The sequence below is a fragment of the Kwoniella mangroviensis genome (genome assembly GCF_000507465.2).
Source record: "Kwoniella mangroviensis CBS 8507 chromosome 1 map unlocalized Ctg02, whole genome shotgun sequence".
Lineage (NCBI taxonomy): Eukaryota > Fungi > Basidiomycota > Tremellomycetes > Tremellales > Cryptococcaceae > Kwoniella > Kwoniella mangrovensis.
Genome location: NW_027062534.1, coordinates 4,398,236 through 4,422,574, shown reverse-complemented (window position 1 = coordinate 4,422,574; position 24,339 = coordinate 4,398,236). Strand labels below are relative to the sequence as shown.

Sequence of the window (24,339 nt, the reverse complement as noted above, 5' to 3'; positions counted from 1 at the left end):
GATCCTTTGTATCTTAGCTGAACAACGCAGTACCGTAATGTATGGATGAACAAGTTCATAAAAGGATCAGGGGATCATGATGCGTATGTCGATGATTTATGGAGATAAACACTGCACATCTATATCGTCCATCTTTGAAAAGAAAAGACAGCATTGTCAACGTACTGAATCAGGTCTTCCTTTTCCCTAAGATACAAGGATTTGAGTGAGTTGCAGAACAAGAAAATCGATACTTATCACAATGGTTGTCTTGTCCACCTGACGTTCTATTGTCGATCATCAGAATAAAATCGAAACCACCAGAGAAGAATACCAAAAATGTCAGCTAACAACTACTACGGTACACCCCCTCCTCAACAAGCTTACGGAGGTGCACCGGGATATCCACCTAATGGTGCCCCTCCGCCTGGACAATGGGATACTAAGTGAGTACAGACGAACTTTCACAAGGTAGAAGTAGGAGTGAGCTGATGGTTGATTATCCCTGATTGGGATCGTCATTATAGCCAACAAGCACCTCCCGTGAGCCTCAAAATTTTAATTATTACACCTGCTGTCCTCCTCACGTCTTTTACGCTTTATGGCTTGTGCTAACTTTGCTGATGTGACGTAGCCAATGCACACTCAATACGCACCCCAACCTCAGATGGGCTACGATCCCAACCATAACCAATACCAATACCAAAACCAACAAATGCCCCCACAAGGCGACACAGATAGAGGTGCAGGTACAGCAGCGGCCTGTTGTGGATTAGGTGCATGTTGTCTATGTTGTTTGCAATGTTGTGCTTTGGAAGCTTGTTGCGATGCTGTCTTTTAAGAAGGTTGGGTCGGGCGAAGGATAGGAAGGAACGAAATTTGAAGAATGATTATGAATGTAATTTGTGATAGTATAGATTATACTCATCGATGAAAATGTGATATAGATACATACAAAATTATCCACTCGATCATACAAATCATATGTCTTCATTCTCCCCGTGTACAATCTCACTCTCATCCCCTACACCCAGTGAATTCCCATCACGAGTCTCATCCGCACCTTCAACAATATCCTCTTCCTCGTCCTCCTCTTCATTATCGTTCTCACCTTCGCCTTCATCATCATCATCTACCATCTCCACATCGCCCTCGCCATCATTGATTGTCCCACTGGATTTCCTAGGTCCTTTATTCTTGTTGGCATTGGCTGCTGATTTCTTGGCTAGTTTGGCAGCTTGGATATGATTTCGGTACGCTACGTGATTGAATATATCAGCTTCGGCTTGGATTCTCTCCTGAAATTCGTGTACATCGTTCACAGCAGGTATTATAGTAGACCAGTTGAATGATATTTGATTTTATGAAGTAATACTCACCCTGTAATTCCTGTTCCAAAAGCGGTACCAACGCATCACTAGGTCCGAAATCTAACTCTGTTATGGCTTTGATTACGTCCGAGGCTGTTATGGTCTTCCCGGATCTGGATACAGCTTGGTCATGTGCGCTGAAAAAGACATTAAATGATCAGCTATCATACGATATTCTACAGAGTTATCTCGCAGACGGTGAAGCCGTTCAGATTGATGGAAGATCGGGCTCACGCTGAGGCTATTGATTTGAAAAGAAAAACAGGTATCAGCTGAAGCATATATCTTCCTCTATGACCTTGCCATTTCGGTAGATGTAATAGTATAGTATAATACTCACTCAGATAATTTATGAACAATGTTGATCCCCTTAGCAAAGCTATTGTCACATCCTGCTGCATCTTGACATTATCCGGTACCTACCAGACCCAACATCGTATGACCATAAGTGTCAGCGAGAAAACACAAAACATACAAAAGGTTGAAATCATGATGACTTTCACGTCACTTACACTTCCCTTGGCCAACTTTGTCAGATTACTCTTGGGCAACTCAAATTCGCTTATACCACTTGAGTTGGCTTTCTGCTGAGCTAAAGAAGCGGAATTCATGTGGGTGGGTGGTTGCCAGCCTTGAGGTGGGCCTGTGAGTTTAGGGGGCATCGTTAGAAGGGGAAGGAAGAGGACACTGGTGGTAATTTAAGAGGAGTTATTCAGAGCGGGAGTCGGCGCTTGAGCGAGAATTGGTGATTGGGAACAGTAGAGGAATGAGCGAACAAGATAGATGGATGGATGAACAGATGAACAGATGAACGCGATCTTTTTTTGGGAGACAAAGTCATGTTTGCAGATGGACGCGTAGATCAATATTTGATCCCGGTCGTCTAACTTAGTTCTATATACGATGTGGTTATATACCATACCATACTGACAAGTAGGATGTATGCGAAGCCAATTGACTGCAGAAGCTCTCGGAGAAGATACAATAGGAAGGTTCGATCAGTCTTCCCCTTTGAGCGGTAGATATGGCCCAAGATGGAACGATGGAGGAAGGGAAACTAAGTCAACGCAAGCACATACAGTTCATGTTGATTGCCCCGTAAGTATGAAGCTCAGTTTCAGGTATGAGACCATTCGACGTGATACGCTCGTATAATGCATGATCTGAAGTAAAGTATCTGGCTAGATAAGGATAGGTGATGATAACCTGTATAGCATCTCATACTCGTACAATCTCGTATATTATTCTGTGGTGGTTGAATGCATTTCAATCAGCTCCAATGTTCATTATCGACAGAGGATATATTCCATCGAATGGATAGGGTAATTAGGTGGTCACAACAATGATAGCTCACATAACTACATTCACCACTATCAGCGGTACTACAATCGTTAATTTACCATCAGCACCATATTGCCCCTCTTTGTTTTGGAAGTGGTTGCACTTGATTACTCACTCCTCATCAACGTCCTAGTCGCACTTATCAGATTAACCAATTTCGCTTTCACCCCCGGCCCTTCGTTACTCCCTTGACCGAACGCATCGCTGTAAATATGTGGATTGGGTGAATGACCGAATCCTACGTTACTATTTGCATTGGATGGGGTAGAGGATGACCAGCCGACTATGTCGATAGCAGGTCATCAGCAATGAGTCGCTATCCATACAAGATACAGAATCTGGAGGTGAGGACGAGAAGGGAGGGTGAGGAGGAAGACAGTTCGATACCCACTCCTAGCCAAGAACCTCTCTTCATTCAATATCGCTATAGCGTTGGTCAAAAGTAGACCGATGTAAAGTAAGTTGCCGAAATAACCAAATATCATTGTGACGGTGGGTTGCTTATTCTTTCTTTGTATTAGACTATTGCTTAGGATCTTGATTGTGGGGTTGGACATTCAATCTACTTGACTCATGTGGAATGAACGATGGTGTCTGAGTATGTTATATATGGTACTAGTACTAGTACTAGTGGTAACCTATGTCATGCATGGCGCGCACGTGTGCGCACGTGGGCGTGACGGTATGCATATATATGTGCTGAATGCCACGAGCGTTTCTAGAGGATGCTAGAGAATACCACCAAAACTCACTACAACATCGATGCCTCTTCTTCTCTCATCTCATGTACCCAATCTTGCATTTAAGATTGTACCACAAGCGATAGACAGGTTGAAGAAGCTGAACTGCACTGTTGCTAGGCATTAAACTATACATCTAGACTACATCATAAACGAACGACGAAATGGTGAACAACACAGAATATTACAAGGTATGTCTCCTATCCCTTCCATGACCATTGACCGTAGCTGATAATACTACCTTCGCAGATATTAGGGGTATCTAAGGATGCCTCAGAAGCCGAAATCAAAAAGGTGAGTATTGTACTTACCCAATCACCTCAATAATCCCTAGACCCTTCCATCTCATCAAACACCTTTCCTCTCTGTCATTGCCCACTTCTTGGAGATATCGCTGACCTTCCTCCCCTCACCAGGCCTACAGAAAAGAGTCGTTAAAATGGCACCCTGATAAGAACCCAGGAGACAAGCGTGCGGCTGCCGAAGAGAAGTTCAAGAAGATTGGTGAGGCCTACGAGGTTCTATCGGATCCTGTAAGTGAAAACTTCGAACACTGTTGTATCTAACTGAACGATAGCTGATATCCGCTCTTTGTACAGAACAAGAAAGAGGTATACGATCAGTTAGGTGAAGAAGGCCTCAAAGGAGGTGCTGGACCAGGCGGAGGAGGTTTCGGTGGTGGATTCCCTGGTGGAGGATTCCCTGGTGGAGGAGGAGGAGGAGGTGGATTCTCATTCCACGCTACAGATCCTAATGATATCTTCAAGTGAGTGAACCACCCTCCTATCCATCCGTCAACCCACCTATCATATCTAAGTGGAGAGTAATAGACCTTGTACTGATTTTTGATTATCTTTTCGCAGTGCATTCTTCTCTTCATCAGGCGGCGGAGGTGGTATGGAAGACATATTTGGAGGTATGGGCGGCGGTGGCGGTCGGGGAGGTCCAAGGATGAGATCATCTCGTATGGGAGGTGGTATGGGTGGTATGGGCGGTATGGGTGGTATGCCAGGTGGATTGGGAGGAGAATCACATTCATCAAAACCTCCACCTCCTGGAGAAATCACCAAACCACTTGCTCTAACTCTCGAAGAACTGTATAAAGGGGGAACGAAACGATTGAAAATCACCCGACATCTCCAGACGGGTGGTCAAGAGGAGAAGATACTGGAGGTTGCGTACAAAGCCGGTTGGAAGAAGGGTACGAAGATTAAATTTGCTGGAGCGGGTAATGAGGATGAATATGGACAATCACAGTGAGTATCACATCTAGTTTACTTACAGCAAGATCTTGTAAGCAGAATGATATTTGTACTTACTGGAAATCTGTTTATCTCAGGACGGTCACTTTCATCGTTGAAGAAAAACCACATAATCGATTCGAAAGAATAGACGACGACCTGTTAATCAAATTGAACATCACCCTATCTCAAGCATTGCTAGGTCCAGAAGGTGGTGGAGCTATAACGAAAGAAGTTGAACAACTGGACGGTAGACGTATAACCGTATCTACTCCTGAAGCTGTAAGTGTAAATCTCTTTTTTTGACACTTCAGTGCATCCTGATCCATCTAAACAAATGTGTACTTGATGCTGACATGATATCGTTTTTATAGCAAATCGTCCAACCAGGTCAAGAAACTCGAATTCCCGGTGAAGGTATGCCAGTATCTAAAGTTGGTTCAGCCAAGAAGAATGGTGATTTGATAGTTAGATGGAATGTCGTTTTCCCGACTAGGATAACACCTGAACAGAAAAAGGAATTGAGAAAGGTTCTTAATTAGACATCAGAAGCGATCTCGCGATCTGGAATGAACGAATCGGAGCATAAGAAGAAGGATCCGGTATATGATAAACCTATATAGAACACGAGAATCATCGTGAACATTACCCGAAAGTGGATTTTCAGTATCGATCGATAGTGATCAACAAATGATGGTTTTAGATAGGGGTAAACATACATAGTTTGATTGTTTAAATGCATTGTAGATATTTCGATACTCGTATCATTTGAGATGGTATTACACGGATTCAGAAAGAATGTGGGTATATTGAGAAAAGGGAGAGAAATCATAATCCAGTTTCGCTATGAAAAGGTAACATAATTATCAAATCAACCTAATACTTCCATGATCTAGGCCAGATTGATATCGTTCAATGCACAACATACTGCGGCTCTATGACACGTGATTCAAGTGATATTTATTCATCATCAGTGAATATCCTCGCCCGATCGTGCAGAATATGGATGATGCGAAGTAGTGAGGAACTCACCGGTGATGTCCATCATACTGTCTAACAGTCTCACCAGAAGTCAAATCCCATAATCTCGCTGCATGGTCACTCGAAGCTATCAACGAAAGATAAACCAGAGCATTTTAGTAGTCCGACCACCGAATTTTCCCCATTTTCATCGAGGTGGCATGTATTTGTTATTGTAAATGGATCGAGTCGTTGGGGTTATGATGACTCACCTGTGACGAGATATGCCGAATCGGCACTGAACGCAGCGTCCCATACCCATCTCTGATGTCCTTGTAATGTCTTTTCCAAAGCGTAATCTAGTCCTTCCGTTGACCATACCTTGACTGTCGTATCAGCCGAACAAGTCGCAAGGTATCTATAGATTAAACCAATCATCAGACAGTCAATCCAGTACACGGGCGAATTCCGATCGTAGCTGATACTCACTTGGTATCGGGACTCAGTATCACCCTTGTAATGTATTTCGAGTGTGCTCTGAAACTCGTCACTGGTAGTAGGTTGGCATTCCCATCTGGGACAGGAACAATTCTCCATACGTATATCATACCCTGAACGTATTTCAGTCAGCGTGGTCTCTACCTGATCCATCCTTTTATTATAGCAATTCCCGACAAAGCTCTAGCCTCGAACTCACATGGTTGTTACCAGCTACTAACGTACCTCCATCCGAAGCTATACTGATACTTCTTATTGGAACATCTTCATCAGGTACCTATACAATCATACGCAGTGCGTCAGAATTGAGGAACAAGCTCTGATATAGGATCCAAATTGTATGTATAAGCACGAGAATTACCAATTCATGAGTACATGTATTATCGGCCAAATCCCAAATTTTCACTGAACCCGATTGGTCGCATGAGATCAATTCTCCCTGATTTGGATGGATGATCACGTCGTTTACTGGACAGTCGTGTAGGTAATTACGCTGTATCTGAGCGGTTCTATTGAAGAAGACCAGAATAATCAGGTTCCGCTCTGGACTGGCTTCCTGAGCTTATTCCAAGGAAAACGACATGATGATGGTGATGATATTGGTAGACCCGACTCGACTCACCTAGTATCCCACACTTTGACTGAACCATCTTCACTCCCTGTCACAATCCATTTACCCATCGCTGAGTATGCTAGAGCTACCACATTGGCGGTGTGTCCTTCTAAAGTCGCTATCTAATTCAGAATGGGTATCGGATTAGCACAACCTCCATTGGGAGACAGAATGAAAAAGAACAAAGAGTAGCTCACTGGTGTGTTCGATAAAGACGCTATATCCCATATCCTACGCATATGAAGAAGACATGAGCTTTGTTTACCATAAAGACGTCCATGAGATCAAATCCCCACCTCACAGCTCCGTTACCTGCCGCTGCCAGATAAGCTTTATCTGGACTTATAGCTAGACGATTTACTTGTTTCTGTGATGGTGAGTATCCATCTCAGCTTTTACGATCTCCGGTTGTATCTAATATAATCAGGAATGATGACCACACTCACCCACTGAGGTTGTAAGGTGATTTGCCTATAACATATACCTGACCAAGCTTCCCAGAACCGTATCGAGTGATCGTCTGAAATTCCACAGGAAATCATGTCAGCCTCGAGCAATGTCGCCGTCCCCGTGCACATGTCCAGTTGTGTGTGTAAGAGTATGAGAGCAAGGAAACAGGACACTCACACCCAGCTGTACATAGGATCACACTCATCTCTGCCGCCTGAGCAACCTGTGTGGCAGCTGCATCGGACGAATAACCTTGAGAAGGTGGTCCGCTCTGATGCGTCGGAGCTGGCATGATGGCAGTCTAGTATGTTATCTGAGCAGAGTGTTGTGCTTGTGCTATGCGAGGTAAAGGTTAGATGGATTGTTGACTATGTTGACTATGTTGACTATTGACTACTGTCTCCGCCCACAAGGTGAGATGGTGGGAGGTGCAGACGTGAAAAGGTCACGTGATTTTTACAGTCGCGTGGCCCATTGATCTGAGACCACCTCTTATTGTTTGTTGTCCATTGATCTATCGTCAGCATCTCCAAATCCATCATATTCAAAAGCAATCTCGTGTACCCATCATGCCGTCATCCGTAGCTCAATCTGGTTCTCCTCAGTCTGACTCCGTTCAAATTCCCGATACCCTGCTCAGTGACGTTCACTTCACTAAACTCGAAACCGTGCAACCATATCTCGAACAAGGATCTATCCCGATTCCTCCCCCTGCTGGTATCGTTTCGGCGTTGAATGGGTATATTCAGAATCGACATTTGTTCGTCAAAGACGATGAAGAATTCGGAAGTCTCACGGATGCAGCGACGAGGCTGTTAGAGGAGGTAAAGGGCTCAAACAGTGAGTGTCTCATTACTTTCTATCCTCTCGGTCGCTTTCTCCTACTTCTATTCTCAGACATCAGACCTTCCCGGTAAGGACTTGATACCCAAGCATTTGAGCCTCTGGATCTATGTTCATGCTGCGCTCTTCCCTGAGAAGCATTGGTTAAAAGCGGTACGAACCAATGGACACTTGATGCTTAACGGAAAGAGGATGTCTGAATCCACTGGAAATCCCTGACCATGACGCCGATGTGTACTATAGATTGAATAATCAGAGCTGACCTATGAGCTTCAAAGGGGTCCGTAATCAGGATTTGGTCGACATGGTCGGAAATAAGTTGGAAGGGAGATTCAAGAAATTTGATGAGATATTCAAGAAATTTGATGAGAGATTCAACAAAATTGATGAGAGATTCGACAAAACTGATGAGAGATTCAAGAAATTTGATGAGAGATTCAACAAAATTGATGAGAGATTCAACAAAACTGATGAGAGATTCAAGAAATTTGATGAGAGATTCAACAAATTTGAAGAGACGTTTGAGAAAAAGTGGGACACTAGGGAGAAGACTTTGGATACGAAATTGGGCGATATCCAGAAAAGCTTAGAGAGGTTAGAAAATGAGTTGAATGGAATAGGTTGGAAGCAATTGATAGGGTATGGCTGTCTCCCTTCAATTCTTTTGACGTATCATTGAACTAATCTAGTGATATTCGCAAATCGGTAGGAAAGGAACAAGGGCCTCAATGTCCGTGGGAAGCAATTGATGCCTGTAAGATCCCACTTAAGTGGGGAATCTACTCCGAATGGCTTACCTGTACGTGCATCAGATTCATTTGACGGAATCGTGACGCTGATTGCCCTATGATTGACAATCTGAATACTCAGGCCATGAAAACTACCACGGACCTCAACAAGCTTAAAGCTCCACAACTTCGAAGCTGGCTGACACTATACGGGCTCGCTACCTCTGGCAGCATAGTAAAGGATAGAAGTTTGTTATGGAGTTATTTGATATCCTCGATCGAGGAAGACTTGGAATAATTTGGATGTGTGGCAGATGGTTTATGAGCTGGTGATTAGATGATTGTAAATTATGACATTATGAATATGAATGATAAGTACATGTTTCCTAAGTTTCGCTACAAGATTATGACTGCTATATAATCAATTGTACATTCTGGCACCTAATGTTTATGAGCGGCACCACCTTCAAGATCTCTTCTGTGGGTGTATTGACCAGTAGCTTTATCGAATACCAACGAGTGGGCGTTTCCAGTATCGAGGTCCTTGGGGTTGGAAATAGGTTGACCTTGACCATCGTGAGCCTCGGCTCTACCGTATTTGCCGGCACCGCCAGATCCAGCAGTAGGGTTGGAAGCTACTCCAGCTCGAGTTGCTGATGATTCCGGTCCACCAGTAGAGTTGAGTCCGGATTGAGCATCAGATCTTGATCCGGAGCCAGACAATCCTGAAGCTCCAGCCGCACCCGCACCAGCACCTAAAGCACCAGCACCGAGAGCACCGGATCTGGTAGAATCGCCAGTAGTGTAATGGCCGCCTGAACCACCTGATGGTCCTACACCCGAACCGGTCTCACCTCCTATACCAGGTTGTAAACCGCCCCCTACACCTGCTAAACCAGATCCTCTGTCGAGTGGAGCAGTTGACTCAGCACCGGTACCGGTACCTTGGTGGTGAGATGAACTGAATTCTTTTCCGGCAAGAGCACCGGCTCCAGCAGCTGTACCTGCCAAAGCAGCATCTCGAGCACCGTGGTGGCCAGAGAGGTTTTCGCCTCCTACTCCAACGCCGGATCCAGTAGTGTGGGCACCGCCTAAACGTCACATTGTCAGTGTCAATTTTACGACCGACGACGGCAAATTGTTGTTGTCAAAGAAAGCGAGACTCACTTTGTCCAGTCAAGGCATCTCTAGTACCACCACCTTCGTATGCTCCTGAAACAGCATCACCACCTTGAGTACCGTGGGTGCCATGGGTACCGTATGTTCCGGTACCTGTACCTGATCCACTGTATTGGTCGAGGGCATTATCGAGCTTGGCACCTACACCGGTACCAGCACCGGTACCAGCACCGGTACCAGCACCGGTACCAGTGGCTCCATGGTGATGACCATGTGAGCCGGTTGATCCGTAAACGTCAGGCGTGTTACTGGATCCAGAGGTGAATTTGTCGGCGATGGGTGTGCCAGATGGGATACCTAAGAGCGTTTGTGGAAGGTTAGCTAGAGGACCTGGAGGTTCAAGGTAGATTAAAAGGCTGAACTCACCACCTGAGGCATGATTGCCACCTACACCAGCGTTGAATCCAGAATGTTCATTCTGGGCCAATTTACCGGCTTGGGTGTTTGAGGCATTGGTTTCGCCGTACTATCCAATTCCAACATATCAGCAACCGCATCTGTCCACTCGATCGAATTGAGTCGTATCGATCTGCAAAATATGACTCACCCCTCCTGATAATCCTGTCCCAGCACCGTGTTCACCTTGATCAAATCCTCTAGTAGGGACGGTCTCTCCAATAGGTCTTCCTAAATCCATTGTGATGTTGTTTGAGTTGGTTCTTTAGTTGTTATAAATTAGTATGATCTACGTAGGAAATGCTAGGAATGTTCTTCTCCCTTGCTATATATAGGGTACTGATCCTCCCCTGAAAGAGGCATGTCCATCATAATGATGTGGTACTACTGACTTTGTAAGTACGTCATAAGGCTCATCGAATGCGATGATGACATCTGTGCTAAGACTAACCTCAGAAACAGATGGGATGGACGTCCTCCACTCTGGATCACAAGTCAAATGACCGTGCGTCATCCTTTTTACCTTTCTACCCCACACTCAGGGTAAGCTCACCATACGTCACTTGTCACTTGGCCTCCGAATGATCTGCGCAATGTTCTGGTCAGTTACATGTGGCACCAACATCCAATCAACAGATTACGAACAACAGACAACATGCATTAAGATTGATGGATTTGATTTATAGCTACAGTAGACTATGGTTCGTTGATGATAAACTGATATTATAGAATATGCGTGTATGTTATATGTACGAGTATACGAGTATGCGAGAACAGAGCATTGAAAGTCACTTCTTCATCATAATGCTACACCAACCTGATCCTGATCCTTGTCTTCATCGTGATGTTTCGTTAATCCACCTTTACCTTTACCAATTCCAACATAACTTGCGATTTCCTTCCAATCTCCTTTTTCTTCTTCATCTTCCGTTCCAAGTACATATTCCCTTTCTAGCACTCTACCTTTACCTTCACCTTGTCCAATTCCATCTATCGATACGTCCTCATGCTCACCCTTGATAGGTATACTATCTTGAGCCCTTGAACCATACTCATAATATTTTACTCCTTCCACAGTACTCAGTCCTCCACCAGATACCAACCCTGCCTCCTTGGCCATACGTATAGCATCTTCGTCCATTTCTTCCAATCCTGGTAAAGCGGGTTTACGCAATTCGCGATTTTCCTTTGGCCCATTGCGGAAAACGTCTTCGCCTAGTATAGATATTGCTGCTGCATCCCCAATGACCTCGTGCCATTTCTTGGTGGTGGGGTTATATATCCTATGACGGGTGGCTAGGACGATTGGATCGGGATCATGAATCGGTTGAATGAGTGGTCTGCGATACGAACATTGATTAGCATGTAAAATTCTTCTCATTCGTTCTGTCTCAAATTGGAGGAAATGATTCAAGCTCACACATAATGAGTCTTGTGAATACATCTAGTAAGTATCGTCGTGTATTCCGTATGTTCGAGTGGAAATATGGTTTCCTTTTGTAACAAAAAATGATACGAAAATATTTCATTAGTATCATATGGTATCGCACTATGATAAAGGTGATGATGATCTCACATACCTTAACGACAGGTTTCAACTCCCTCGACCTAATATCAATACTATTCTCCTTGTCTAACAGACCCTCCATGCCAATTTTCCTAAACACCTCTATACCTTCTTCAGTCAAATCCTTCTTACTTTCAATCTGATCATTCAATCTACTTATCATGTCATTCCTCTGTTCATTCAGGTCTAGCTCACCGCCATCGGCGATTGAGAGATTATTGAATCGTTCATTGATGATTCCATCGGGATGATTGGAAATTGAATCGACAGCAGATGAAGGTTGAGTGTATTTACCATCTCTTCGATGTTCCTGCAGCTCCATCTCTGATTGATCACCACCTCCACGGCCAGATTGTTCTAAAGTGGAATGATGCAAGCTTGATGTTCTACTTGGTATTTCCACCTGCTCTTTTTGCCCATTCAACAACTCGTTCAGATCCTCTCGTTTATCAGAATGAGGTAAACTCGATACATGTGGATAATTCCCTTTGACCACATCTATTTCACCGCTCTTAGGTGGTCTACTTGACGATCCAACTAATCCAGGTCGTTCTTCTTTCACTTGATGGAGAGGTTGTCGATCGATGGAATCGACATGTGGTAAAGGAGGGAATTTTACTCTATCTCCAACATGCTCGGGTTCGATTGAGGAAGAAGTGGATTTTGAAGGTGGTAAAGGGAAATCTTTCAGGTTTTTATCGTTAGATTGAATAGGTGGTGATCTTACTTCAGGAACAGCAGGTAGAGGTTTATTATTATCGATATCTTCCTGTGGTAGGTAAGTGGTAGAGCCTGATTGATGAGGTTGAGGTAAAGGATTACTCACATTGGATGTCGTGGTAGGTAATTCAGGTCGTTCACTCTCATCTACGAATGGCTTTGAATGTGGATTACGAGGACCGGGTGATTTATCAATGACAACTACATCTTCCTCCGTTCGACTGGTAGGTAAATCTCCTTGTGGTTGAGATTGAGTATGAGGTTTGGTAGGTGTAATTGGTGAACGAGGTTGATCCAATGATGATCTGACTCTAGCACTGGGCTGATCTAAAGATACTCTCGCTCTCGAGGGTGTTTCGAGCGAATGTCGACCAGATGAAGAAGGCTGTTGATCAAGGGAGGAGGTAGAGGATTGCGAGCCTGTTTTACGGTGTCTGAATTTCGAAAGTAAAGAGGGCATCTTGGAAGTATACGATTGAAACTTCTTGGAGGGATTTTCGACTGGAGATTCTTGTTATACCTCGATACACTAGGATATGTTGATATTATTGATCGTTGACAGGTTTGATGATGATTGAAAACTTAGGTCATTCAGCTAAACGCTAAAACTCAAGATTTCCCTCGTGAATCTTGCTAAAGTAGCTGCACTACACCGGACTATGGTGGCAATGGCAATCAAATCTATGAGGCACTCGAATGTCCCTTTAGCTAATCTTTGTCATGCGATGTGCCATAAAGAACGTTCGACGGGCTCTTCAGTCTGATGATGCCATCGCATACCCATGCATCACGTTGAGTATGAAATGCTGTCATGTCAGTAGTGGAGTCTCCACATATCTTGTGGTCAAGCGAAACAAGTGACGTCGGTCGATCAGGACCGAACAACCCTCCAACAGACAAACACCCTATCTGACGTTACGATATCCTTTAGTCTGTGCGCTCTCGATATCTTGTGCCATGAACCAGAAGAAGGAGATGCGTATCCACAGACCTAGAGAGGGGGAAAAGCCCCGAATTTACCTAGCTGCAAATTTCTAGAGAGACAACGGAAGCAAAGAGAGAGAAACCTAAGGCACCAAAATTCGGATAGATGATCGCCGGGATGTGTGATTCAGATTCAATCGTTCTCATTTTACTGGAATCGAGCGATTGAGCTGCCTTTGAGCTCTGGCCTCTGATCTACTAACATACCTTGCCACGATCGAATCAGGATCAGAGTTAAAAAAAGAATTTATCTGTCATCTATCCAAGAGACCCTGCGATACATACCTGGCAGTAAGCGCAATAGTAGAATCAAATGACGTCGTAATCCCTTCGTTCTTGCTTGTGTGCGAAGACATGACTGAGGTACGGGACATGGGACTTATGACTTGAACTTTGTATGTGAATCTCGAGAATGAACGATCTCGACCTTGGTCGGATCAAAGAGAATGGAATGGTATAACGTACATATTTTCTCTTCTCTTCTCGATCTCTAGCTATAGCTTTAAAGCTACGTACGGCAGGAATGGGATTATACCCTGATCGCTCTCTGGACAGTTTACAGGTAGTTGTTAGTGAGATTTTTGGAAAACTTGTAAAGATCGAGAATCACCGTTTCCTCATTGCGCAATCCCAGGATGCAGAATAGCGATTTTACCGTCATACTTTGCAATGGGCTTTAGGTGTAGGCAGTACTCGTATGGTAGCCTCGATGGTGATGATGACATACCATCATCTGCACCACGTTATCCCATTTTTTCATTTGTTTAGCTTAGGTCTCTAGTGACTCTGGAGGTTGAATCAAAGCAAAAGACGTCATAGATCCACCTCTTACTAAAGACATCCAGTAACCGCTCAGAAACGTTTATATACCACCAAACATCATCCAATTGTCCTCGTCATCTATTCTCTTACTCCCATCAACCAAATTAATTAGAACATCACACAAACTCAACCAACCCAACACAAAGAACCAATAATTAGCAGCGACAATGTCAGGTATTACTCAAGGTGTTAAAGAATTCCTTAAAGGATCCCACAAAGCTGATTCGACTGAGGTGGGTCATACCGACCTCTTGTGGTGCCTGCCCTTCGGAACGTTGTTGACGTTGCAGAAATAGGTCTGTTCCGAAGTCGCCCCAGAAGTAGTCCAAGAGCACGTCAAGCCCACCGAACACACTGAGACTGCTGAGGCCGTTGACAGGGAGAGACACGTCCACCACCACCAAGTGAGTTTCTTCTCCGCACAGACCTTGCCATTTGTCCACTGCTGATCATGTGTCGGGACCTCCTTCAGCACCGAATCCAACCAATTGAACACAAACAAACTCTCGACACTCAACATGTTCACACTACTGGCCCAGAGGTCGTAAGGGAACACAAGGAAGATATGTTACCAGAGCACCAAGCCAAATTACACGAACAACGAACTCTTCACAACAACGAGACTCGACATGCCGAGACTGCTCGAACATCCGCTCATGTTGGTCAACATGTCAACGAACATGAACACCACCACATCCACGAGACTGGTAAGTTTTTCTACTTATTCAGCCATCTTCCTGGCCTGGACTATATGTTGGATTTGGTGCTGATTGTTTGACGTTACAGTCCAACCTGTTATCCAAAGAGAGACTGTCCAACCTACCGTTGTCCACCACACCGCCGGTATCCACGAGAAGATCCACGATGCTCCTATCGTCCACGAAGCTACCACCCTCCCTACCATCTCCCACGAACAGTTCCTCAAGCAAAAGACCGATGCTGGACCCATGTCACACGCCGATTCAGGTCATCAACATCAATTTTACGAGGGTGCTCCAAGAGTCGGTGGTCACAAGCAGGAGACCGCCGTATAAGCTTGTCCCAACATTACAATACAGAAGTGTTTATGAAGTTGAATCAAGGATCGGTGTTGACGAATGTTGTTGAAAAAAGTAGAAAAGTTGCAGTAGTAATATAGTAATATTATTTATATATATTTCGTATTTATATACACGATGTAGCATTTAGTTCTTTTCAATGAATGAATATACCTTCATATTGATATAATTCAGGTCGTTATTGAGATTGCAGACACAAGATTACAAATGTGGTATCTCTGGCATCATCACCCCTTTGGGGACCAAAAAATTGCATCTATAACTCTTCGGTTATACCAATCTATTAATGAGATCTATTATTATTATAATGTTATTTTTATAACCCAAACTATGTTCTGATGTGTGCGAATCAACTTTGTATTCTATACTTGGCAAAACCGCCAGGTTGTCATGATCCTGCGGTTCTCCTGCCCATTCCCTGTAAGAGTAGTACATTATTTACTTGATTCCTGTTCCAGTCAACCTATTCGTTACTGGCATTGCACAATTCAGTAAGATCCTCAGGAATAGTATCTTTCAGATACCCTTGGAAATCTTCCCAGGGGACCATATCCATCACACCAAATGGAGTGGAAGATTTCAACGGTTGACCCGAGAACAATACTCTGACAAAGTACTCCTCGGATTTCTTGTATAATTCGAAGACCACTTCGGTACCCATACCTGGCCAGACGGGCTACACATTGCACAAACTATATCAGCAAAGGCGATGCCATAGATCACGGCGGAGCTTTGAGGTGGACGACAAATTTACCTCATCATGTTGGAGTAGACCAAGGACAGGAGCAACCGAACCGTCATGAGCGAAACTACGACAAGTGATCATCATCAATTTCCTCGTCTCGTATATAGGACAGGTAACTCTGGATGTAAGGGCGGTAATAGCAAATTGCACTTACTTATGGAAATACTTAACAGGGTTCGACCCATCCATCTTCCCTTTGAAATGATCCTGCAGCTCCACGAACCACGCACCCATAGTGATCGCACTGTAATAAGTCGAATTCTCGTGCATCCTCCATCTGTAAGCGTACTCGTAGTTCCCCAATCGGTAAATCGTATTCGCATCTTCCTGTTGGACGCAGATCGCTGTATTGTTGGTCGAGCATGGTAGCGGCTTACCATGGCATTGTTTAGCTGATAGGTTATCGTATGGACTAAATTGCACTATAAACATCCACGCCCTTCAAAAGACAGTAGTGAGTAAACGGATATGGGGATTGACTCACTGATCCCAGCTTGTCTTCCATCCTGCGGTATCATCAGGTTCGATACCCGATACGTTATTGAACCTCTCCCTCAAATCCGAAGTCGAATTGAGGTGTTTACCCCATTCATCGGAGAGGTCGGTGATTTGACTGTTGATAGTATCTCTGAGATCGCAAGCTATTCCAAACCTTGTTGTCAGGTATTGATACAGAGAGACAGGTGCATATTGTTGTTCAATCAGATGCTAGACCTTAACTTACGGACACCAGGCTTGAGTGAATCATACGAATCATCTTGGACCAACCTTTTATAATCATATACCTTCAGCAAACAGCGAGATCCAGAAGCTCATTGTTCATTGTGCTCACCCAGTATGTTCTTGGAGATCGGGATATAGACCTCTACCAAATCCGCCCAAAGTTTGAGAAGTGATGACCTGCAGAGTTCAATATGGATCAGCTCCTCTAGAAACTTGACTCGATCCGATGGCGATGGATTCGAGATTCACATTACTGGTAACCCTAAAGGCGTATTTATCTTTCTCGTGCGATTCAGGTAAGAATCCCAATAAATCGCCATAGACGCCTCGAATGTCTTGTCCATGGACCATCGCGTCGTCGATACCTTCGCTGTGGTTCGATAGTAGATATGGCGGTCAGTCTTCCGAGCTGTGAGTATAATAGATGTGGACCCGAACTTACGATGTGATAGAAGGGAATTCACAGGTCGATCCAACGAAACCAGGTCCTACCGTAGCTTCGAACGGGTTTTGTGAACCGGTCTATCATGAGAAAGTCAAATGTATAAGTATGAGCTTGATAAAGTTGCATGCAGTTCGAAGGAAATCACCCACTTGTCTCTGCCAGACTACACCAGAAGTGTTCTCGGGGTTCTCATTCTTCGCATGGTGGTACGGTCCTACAGCCATTACAGTCATTGTTGAGTATCATTCATCCAGGTATGCCACAAAGTGGGTATCAATCATGTTAGTCAGCTTACCCTCTCTTGAACAGTCCCACTGAACAGCTCCATCAGCTTTCATACTACCATATAACATCCTGGTGAAATTCACTTACAGTTATATCCTCCTTGAAAAAGGTATTAGAGGCATAAGGAGTTCTCTGTCTCATCTCACTCTATCAGCCAAAAAACATATCAACGAATAGACGTGAGTTTACCTTATGATGTCTTTGGATGACCTCGACATATTGTAGTTCATATTCTTTATCAGGTACTTGATATTCCCTTTTCCTCACATGGGGCATCTAATGCAACAAGATTAGTAAATGAGTATTTGATATCGATCAGCGTTGCATACGCACCGAACACCCTAGATGATATATGTATGTATACATTCAGTACAGGACACACTGTCAGGGATGTAGGATGGAACTAACAATTATAACTACCATATTCTTCATTGGGCGTCTTAGAAGACCAATAATTCCCAGGTGCACCAGTCCCATTCAGTACTTGCTCTAAATCCGTATTGGCCGTTTTACCTATATTCAAACAGATTCAACCGAGGCATATCACGGCACCTATCGCGTAAAGTCAAACCCTTGTATTCGACTTACTAGGTGGATAATGGGTCAAAGCGTTCACTTTGCCGAGTGAAGCTAGGAGTGCACTGAAGAGGATGATACTGATCTTATCGAACATTTTATCTTATCTGATCGACCAAATGAACATAAATGCTGATGCTTATTAAATCTCTCACCTTTACAGGGAGTATGGGATTGACATGTCTCAAGTGATGGTGATGGCATTCTTTAAATACCTTTCAATCAACTCGGAATCGCATTGACCGTAACACTCTGTTCGTCGGACCACTCAGCCCTACTTCGAGGCTCTTTCGGGAACATGCCTCCCTACCCTCTTTTTCAGTGTACTTCCGAAAGAGATTACTTGGCGAGCAAAGTCTGTAAGCTGCACGTGCAAGTCATTTCAAAGATGATTTTAATTCCATTTGTTGATATTTTCGCTATTGGTGTTACTGATCGAGATGACTGTACGAGTAAGTATCTTCTTGAGCAAGCTCTAATCGGATATGGCCGTACACGTGCGTCCAAACAACCCGTCTAATGGTTGTTTATCATTGCATAGAGAAGAACGTGATGCTGTTCGCCGAGGGATCAGATGTCCAAAGTCCGATGCCCTTTATCCGACAAGGTTAGTGAGTAATTGTCTAGGCAAGTTGACAGCTCAGAGACCAGACGTGAAATGATCAAGTTCGAAGACCGCACAGAAGCAGGGAATCAGAGTAGTCATGCCGACACATCTAGGTTCAGAGTGATCACGTTTATACGAGTGATTTGTTCCTCGACTGAAACGAAAGTCTCATGGCCAATCGTCGTCTCTTTCAGATACCCTAAATTTACCTGAAAAGGCATCGCTAACAAGGTTGGATAGCAGTCAGTCAGAATTGGTTTTTACGATGTGTGTGACAAATTCCTGGTTCCAATCAACTTTTACTTACTACTGCACGAACGTACGAGATGATCCTGAATTAATAATGTACATTTACACACCTATCGCGCGAAGATCAAGTCCATAAATTCATAAAACAGTACCCCATCACCATATAATCGGAGAAAAAAAAACAATAACAGAAAGAATTGATGTATATACAAATATCAAAAGATCAAACACGTTATTTCACAAACAAGAAAGTAATAAGCGAGACAGAATGGCAGGGAGAGAACTAACAACAACCACCTTTCTTGGCCTGTTGACCTTCACCGAGATTAACGTTATTGTTACTACCATTATCATTGTTATTTCCTGACCGTCTACTACCTGATGTGTTGGTGGTGGATTTAGGTACGATAGTGTCGAATGGAATTGTTTTGGCTAATCGGCAAGAACGAAAACCCAATCAATCAGCATTGTCCGATCCGTATGTAATTTAAATATAGGTATATAAGTGGACAGGACAACTTACCAATCTCAGTAAATATCTCTCCTACATTATGTCCAGTCTTAGCTGAAGCTTCAAAGAACAACAGTCCACTTTCCTTGGCGTACGCTTCTGCCTCAGCGGTAGATACTTGTCGAGCATCATCACTTTCGGTCTCATTTGGTGTAGGTGTAGCAGAGGGTTCTTCCGAAGATCCTTCTTCCTCTTCCTCTTCTTCTTCGGCCGGTGCTTCCGAGGAAGCAGGTGGGGCTGGTGATGTTGAAGATTCAGAGACGAGATCGAGCTAATGGTCTCACACGAGTCAACTATCAAGGTCGCGGCGTCTGAGTGGACGGAATTGCACACCTTGTTTCCCACCAATGCAATCACGATATTCGCATTTGCTTGTCGTTGAAGTTCTTTCACCCATGCCTTGGCCTTTTCGAGTGATGCCTAGGGAACAAACCGGAAAAAGTCAATATATGCCAACATACACATCCATCGGTCATGTTACCATCTATCGGAATGAAGGGTTTGCACTCACAGCTTTCGTGATATCATATACTACTACGGCAGCTTGAGCGTTCCTGTAATACATAGGGGCAAGGGAATGGAATCGTTCTGATGGTGAATCACATCCAGTCAGCTCCGTGCCATAGTTTTATTCCACTCCTTTGAGCTGACCTTGTCCTGCAGTATCCCTATTATACAGTCATGACATATCACAGATTAGCCATATATCGTACGACAGGGTGCATGCGGGAGGTAATGGACTCACCAGATCTCGAATTTAACAATCCTATTTTCCAGTCTACATTCTACAGCGATGGTAAATCATCGACAGTCAGCATCTAAGATATGCTAAAGATGACCTCCAGACATTGTGATATCCACATGGGATCTATCATAAAGTCGCATTCGTGTAAGGTCTGACTCACTTTGCGTCAAAAAGGCAGCTCCGATGGTAGGTGAAGTATTTTCGTTGAAATCACCTTGACAGAACCTAAGTACCAAAGAGGATTTACCCACTGCGGCTTCACCTGTAACACATATGGATGGTTGAGATTGTTGATAATGATGATGACGGCATGACGAAGGGTGGCGAGCGTATAGGGGATACAGATAGTACAGATAATTGATAAGCACCTATGATTTCAGCAAGATATGACTTCACATATATGATGATATCGTTCAAGTTGTGTGATAGAGCTTTTTTTTCCATGAACAAGAACAAGGTCGTATCCCCTCCCATCCCGATCCATTCCTTTCATAATCAAATCCATAAGTGAAAGCGGGTTATAACTCACCTAGAAGTACGAGTTTGACCTGGACCGCTTTCACTGGAGTTTCTTCTGCCATCTTTATTCCTTATTTTTCTCTTTTCTATAATATTTGAACTGAGGTTGATCTTGGTTTATTAGGGTTATGGTGAATGACCGTGAGAACTTGGACTTGGAAGCGCGGGGTGGTTGAATGAGGCTGTGTTGAATGTGAACTGAATGGTCAAGTACAGTATGTTCCTCCTCGATCGTCAATTGATGTTGGACCTGGGTGGATCTGGATATGGTTGATGGTCACAGTAGTATTGAGTAGGATACGTATGTATGTATGCAAGTGAATGGTCAGTTAGTGAATGGTTCATTCCCAGTCGCAGGTGGCCAAAGAGGAGACAAGGCAGGGAGGGGGGAGACCGCAGTTGTAATCGGAGCCACGTGTTATATGAGTGACCCACATACTCGTATGTAAGAGTACCACCGCTCCAGATCACACGAGCATCTGATACCGACTTTGTTCAATCACGGATGCTATCTATCTCGCATTGCTTATTGCTGTCACGAAATCATCGACATGCTCATGCTCCAGATTTACGCAATAGAAATGCACATAATGGAATGCTTGATTGAGTCATATTTATTTTCCAAATAATCAAAAATGTAAGACTATTTTGAGGGGAGGGGAGAAGAGAAAAGGTGTGTACGTGAATAATGGGGTTTTTTTTTTGAATTCATTTTATTCCTATTGAATCGAAAGAGATTGAAAAAAGCTATCATTTCTTGTCCACCAAAGAAAGAAAGGATGAAAAGGGGAACAGTAATAATGATAACATCAATTCTTCAGTCCCATCCCGCTCATCCATCCTTCCAGAAAGTTTGCAAAAGACAATATCTCTCCCAAATCCATTCGATTCATGCTCCTATTATCGGTAATAGGTTAAGTAACCGCTTAAGCACCAAGAGCGGGGAAAGCGTTGGTGTCATTGGCATTGATACCAGCGGGAGCTCGTCCACCTCGAGCACCACCTCTGGGACCTTGTCCTCTGGAAGCACCACCACGTTGTCCACCTCGTGAAGCACCACCTCGTCCACCACCTCGTCTTTGGTTGTTGTCGTTATCCCTTCGAGGGGGTCGGTTGGGTTGAGCGAAAGTTCCGTCAACTTCGATGTATACCTTCTCCTTCTTGGGAGCTTTGGCCTTGGATTCGGTGTTCTTGGCCTATTTAACAAACAAACAATTATAACAATCAGCTCCCAAGCCAGTTGATTGAGACTGAGGGTATCTTGAATGTATTGGTTTGGTTGACTCACCTTTCCGCTGAAGAATTCCTCAACACCTGATCTGACGAAAGCGGTACCTTCGAGATCACCGGTGACGGTTCTGGCCTCTTTCTTCTCGAGACCTGGGATGGAGAGAGCTTGTTGAGCTCGCTCAGCAAGGAAATCATCGTATGATTTGGTGACTTCCTCAGGTTCCTCTGGTTCAGCTTCGGCGGGAGCAGCGACTTCCTCAGTGGCCTCGGGAGCAGGGGTTTGAGGTTGGTTCTCCTCAACTTGGGCGTCCTTCTCGCCTTCAACTTCATCTATGTGGTAAAAAAAACCAAGGTGAGTACGACTGGATCAAATAGTGAGTTGAGGCACAAATGGTATCGAAATAATACTATCTAGTAAAGGTGAGATGATGATGTATAAAGCGGATTTGAAACTCACCTTTCAACTCAGCTTCACCAGTGTTAGCACCCCATCCATGGTCAACCTTCTTTTGCGAGTCGGTACCACCGTTTTGGTTTCTTCTCTCGAATTGTCTTCGCTCACCGGCTTGAGCGGGTACCTTGGCACCTCGGTAGTGTCCTGAACCGTATGAAGAGTGTCCACCTGAGGTTACGTTTCGGGAAGAGTTACCACCTCCTCGGGCAGGTCGGTTTCCTCTAGGTCCCTTGGTGTGGGCATCTCGGATGGTTCCTTGGTTACCTTTTCTTGATGGGGCTGAGGGGTGAGCAGACAGATGGACGTCAGCGAGGGTGATCAATGTAAAACAGTAAAGAGAATATACGGCAGTGTAGATATTGATTGTCGCACACCAGACTTATGAAAGTGGTGGTATAGTGAAGGGAATGAGCATTGAAACACTCACCAACTCTCTCTCCATCGAATCCACCGGCAGTCTCAGTACCTTCCGCATTACCTTCCGATGAGACGGGACCGGTATTTCGAGGTTCACCTTGGTAGGTGTTTCGGGGTCCACCTCGAGAAGGGTAAGAACCTCTTCCTCTAGCACCTTGACCTTGTCCACCTCTTGGTTGAGATCCTGGGACAGTTCGTTGAGGGGCAGCGGGGGTTGCGTCCTTCTTGGCTGGGGCAGGGGTGGCCTTGGCGGGTGCTGGAGAGGTTGATTCTCCGTCGTCTGATATAACCATGAAAAAAAAAGTTAGCTTATTGAGATCCTACAGGGACACTGTCTACCGGTTTATGAAAGTAAAAAAGAGAAGAAAACCTACCACCAAGAAGGTCGAAGATGTTCTTCGACACGACTGACATTTTGATTAATGAATAAACTCCTGATGCGCCTTTTGGCGTTTTTCAATGATCGGAGTCTGTGTGGGTGAGATCCAGGATATTGTTTGGATGAAAGACGATGAGGTGGACAATTAGATGGGGACAGATTATCGTATGGTGATATAGCAAGAGATGAATTTATATGAACATATCGTCAGCTCCATGTTCTATCTTCTCTACCATTTTAACTATTCTCGCACTATCCCTACACCGTACATCTTATATACATCACTCCTACCCATCCCGTTCGCCCGTCCGTCTTTCCTCATACCATCTTCTCTAAGAGTTGTTGTTTATTTTTCCCCCGTTCTCCTACGATGTCTAGTGTCCTTTGCTACACATCCCCTCTCTCTGAATTTCTTTCTTGTCCTTTTTCCCTTCCCTTGACGTTTCTGCACCTATTGCTCCCCCATCTCCTTTTCTTATCCATGTGCTACGTGCTGAGAACGATGACTCACCTTATATGTATAGTAAAGTAATCGACAAGTCGAGGTATATAACCTTGAACGTCACTTGTATACTTTGATTTTGGATTTGGTAGAGAGTGGGTGGGGTATGGCAGCTGCAAGCGTACAGAGTCCGAGTCAGAGTGACAGTCAGTACCAGTACCAGTACCAGTCAATGCACTCATTGCACTCACTCTGCTGCCCAAGACGTCAGGGCTTCCTGCGTCTGCTCTGTACGAAAAAATCACCATTGACCGGAGAGGGAAGAAAATAATTTCGTACCCAAATTATGAGAGGTTGTAACGCCGAGCAATCGGAGTTTGGGAATGGATCCATGTGGCACCTACATTCACTCTCGATCATGATCCATGACTAAGATTAGATAGTCACGAAGGGATCTTCGAGAGCATGAACCACATGATATAGCTATAGATAGCATACTGTCCAGAAAGTGTGCAAGCGAGAC

At 44.2% G+C, this 24,339-nt stretch overlaps 13 protein-coding genes across 13 annotated transcripts; 5 read left to right on the top strand and 8 right to left on the bottom strand.

The window, feature by feature from the left end:
- Positions 1–318: 318 nt before the first annotated feature.
- Positions 319–820, top strand: I203_106769 (uncharacterized protein; the record flags this gene model as incomplete). The annotated part of the gene is made up of 3 exons (XM_019151090.1): positions 319–425; positions 507–522; positions 614–820. 3 exons carry the CDS (start codon positions 319–321, stop codon positions 818–820), a joined length of 330 nt encoding a protein of 109 aa, XP_018999658.1.
- Positions 821–959: 139 nt separating this feature from the next.
- On the bottom strand, positions 960–2,011 carry I203_106768 (uncharacterized protein; the record flags this gene model as incomplete). Its single annotated transcript, XM_019151089.1, has 5 exons — positions 960–1,237; positions 1,359–1,486; positions 1,584–1,590; positions 1,690–1,768; positions 1,862–2,011. The coding sequence occupies 5 exons, from the start codon at positions 2,009–2,011 to the stop codon at positions 960–962; spliced, it is 642 nt and encodes a 213-aa protein (XP_018999657.1).
- A 688-nt stretch (positions 2,012–2,699) lies between these two features.
- Positions 2,700–3,175, bottom strand: I203_106767 (uncharacterized protein; the record flags this gene model as incomplete). The annotated part of the gene is made up of 3 exons (XM_019151088.1): positions 2,700–2,731; positions 2,806–2,973; positions 3,082–3,175. 3 exons carry the CDS (start codon positions 3,173–3,175, stop codon positions 2,700–2,702), a joined length of 294 nt encoding a protein of 97 aa, XP_018999656.1.
- Positions 3,176–3,594: 419 nt separating this feature from the next.
- Positions 3,595–5,213, top strand: I203_106766 (uncharacterized protein; the record flags this gene model as incomplete). Its single annotated transcript, XM_065518049.1, has 8 exons — positions 3,595–3,621; positions 3,680–3,724; positions 3,847–3,963; positions 4,030–4,105; positions 4,178–4,196; positions 4,294–4,686; positions 4,770–4,953; positions 5,046–5,213. The coding sequence occupies 8 exons, from the start codon at positions 3,595–3,597 to the stop codon at positions 5,211–5,213; spliced, it is 1,029 nt and encodes a 342-aa protein (XP_065373353.1).
- A 350-nt stretch (positions 5,214–5,563) lies between these two features.
- I203_106765 (uncharacterized protein) lies at positions 5,564–7,484 on the bottom strand (the record flags this gene model as incomplete). The annotated part of the gene is made up of 11 exons (XM_019151086.1): positions 5,564–5,606; positions 5,704–5,779; positions 5,904–6,049; positions 6,121–6,242; positions 6,329–6,406; positions 6,491–6,638; positions 6,752–6,864; positions 6,940–6,973; positions 7,039–7,109; positions 7,189–7,262; positions 7,370–7,484. 11 exons carry the CDS (start codon positions 7,482–7,484, stop codon positions 5,564–5,566), a joined length of 1,020 nt encoding a protein of 339 aa, XP_018999654.1.
- A 277-nt stretch (positions 7,485–7,761) lies between these two features.
- On the top strand, positions 7,762–8,714 carry I203_106764 (uncharacterized protein; the record flags this gene model as incomplete). Its single annotated transcript, XM_019151085.2, has 2 exons — positions 7,762–8,032; positions 8,314–8,714. 2 exons carry the CDS (start codon positions 7,762–7,764, stop codon positions 8,712–8,714), a joined length of 672 nt encoding a protein of 223 aa, XP_018999653.2.
- A 69-nt stretch (positions 8,715–8,783) lies between these two features.
- Positions 8,784–9,061, top strand: I203_106763 (uncharacterized protein; the record flags this gene model as incomplete). The annotated part of the gene is made up of 2 exons (XM_065518048.1): positions 8,784–8,834; positions 8,906–9,061. The coding sequence occupies 2 exons, from the start codon at positions 8,784–8,786 to the stop codon at positions 9,059–9,061; spliced, it is 207 nt and encodes a 68-aa protein (XP_065373352.1).
- A 143-nt stretch (positions 9,062–9,204) lies between these two features.
- Positions 9,205–10,579, bottom strand: I203_106762 (uncharacterized protein; the record flags this gene model as incomplete). The annotated part of the gene is made up of 4 exons (XM_019151084.1): positions 9,205–9,854; positions 9,931–10,239; positions 10,309–10,408; positions 10,490–10,579. The coding sequence occupies 4 exons, from the start codon at positions 10,577–10,579 to the stop codon at positions 9,205–9,207; spliced, it is 1,149 nt and encodes a 382-aa protein (XP_018999652.1).
- A 558-nt stretch (positions 10,580–11,137) lies between these two features.
- On the bottom strand, positions 11,138–13,085 carry I203_106761 (uncharacterized protein; the record flags this gene model as incomplete). The annotated part of the gene is made up of 3 exons (XM_019151083.1): positions 11,138–11,678; positions 11,759–11,832; positions 11,919–13,085. The coding sequence occupies 3 exons, from the start codon at positions 13,083–13,085 to the stop codon at positions 11,138–11,140; spliced, it is 1,782 nt and encodes a 593-aa protein (XP_018999651.1).
- Positions 13,086–14,598: 1,513 nt separating this feature from the next.
- On the top strand, positions 14,599–15,465 carry I203_106760 (uncharacterized protein; the record flags this gene model as incomplete). Its single annotated transcript, XM_019151082.1, has 4 exons — positions 14,599–14,664; positions 14,728–14,835; positions 14,904–15,138; positions 15,218–15,465. 4 exons carry the CDS (start codon positions 14,599–14,601, stop codon positions 15,463–15,465), a joined length of 657 nt encoding a protein of 218 aa, XP_018999650.1.
- Positions 15,466–15,952: 487 nt separating this feature from the next.
- I203_106759 (uncharacterized protein) lies at positions 15,953–17,963 on the bottom strand (the record flags this gene model as incomplete). Its single annotated transcript, XM_019151081.2, has 12 exons — positions 15,953–16,165; positions 16,244–16,298; positions 16,389–16,646; positions 16,719–16,875; positions 16,959–17,002; positions 17,067–17,134; positions 17,207–17,327; positions 17,400–17,479; positions 17,552–17,616; positions 17,698–17,716; positions 17,775–17,819; positions 17,877–17,963. 12 exons carry the CDS (start codon positions 17,961–17,963, stop codon positions 15,953–15,955), a joined length of 1,212 nt encoding a protein of 403 aa, XP_018999649.2.
- Positions 17,964–19,402: 1,439 nt separating this feature from the next.
- On the bottom strand, positions 19,403–20,956 carry I203_106758 (uncharacterized protein; the record flags this gene model as incomplete). The annotated part of the gene is made up of 8 exons (XM_019151080.1): positions 19,403–19,551; positions 19,643–19,901; positions 19,964–20,050; positions 20,142–20,218; positions 20,282–20,298; positions 20,376–20,415; positions 20,536–20,637; positions 20,905–20,956. 8 exons carry the CDS (start codon positions 20,954–20,956, stop codon positions 19,403–19,405), a joined length of 783 nt encoding a protein of 260 aa, XP_018999648.1.
- An 864-nt stretch (positions 20,957–21,820) lies between these two features.
- Positions 21,821–23,409, bottom strand: I203_106757 (uncharacterized protein; the record flags this gene model as incomplete). Its single annotated transcript, XM_019151079.1, has 5 exons — positions 21,821–22,090; positions 22,183–22,454; positions 22,582–22,857; positions 23,006–23,275; positions 23,370–23,409. 5 exons carry the CDS (start codon positions 23,407–23,409, stop codon positions 21,821–21,823), a joined length of 1,128 nt encoding a protein of 375 aa, XP_018999647.1.
- Between the last annotated feature and the right edge of the window lie 930 nt (positions 23,410–24,339).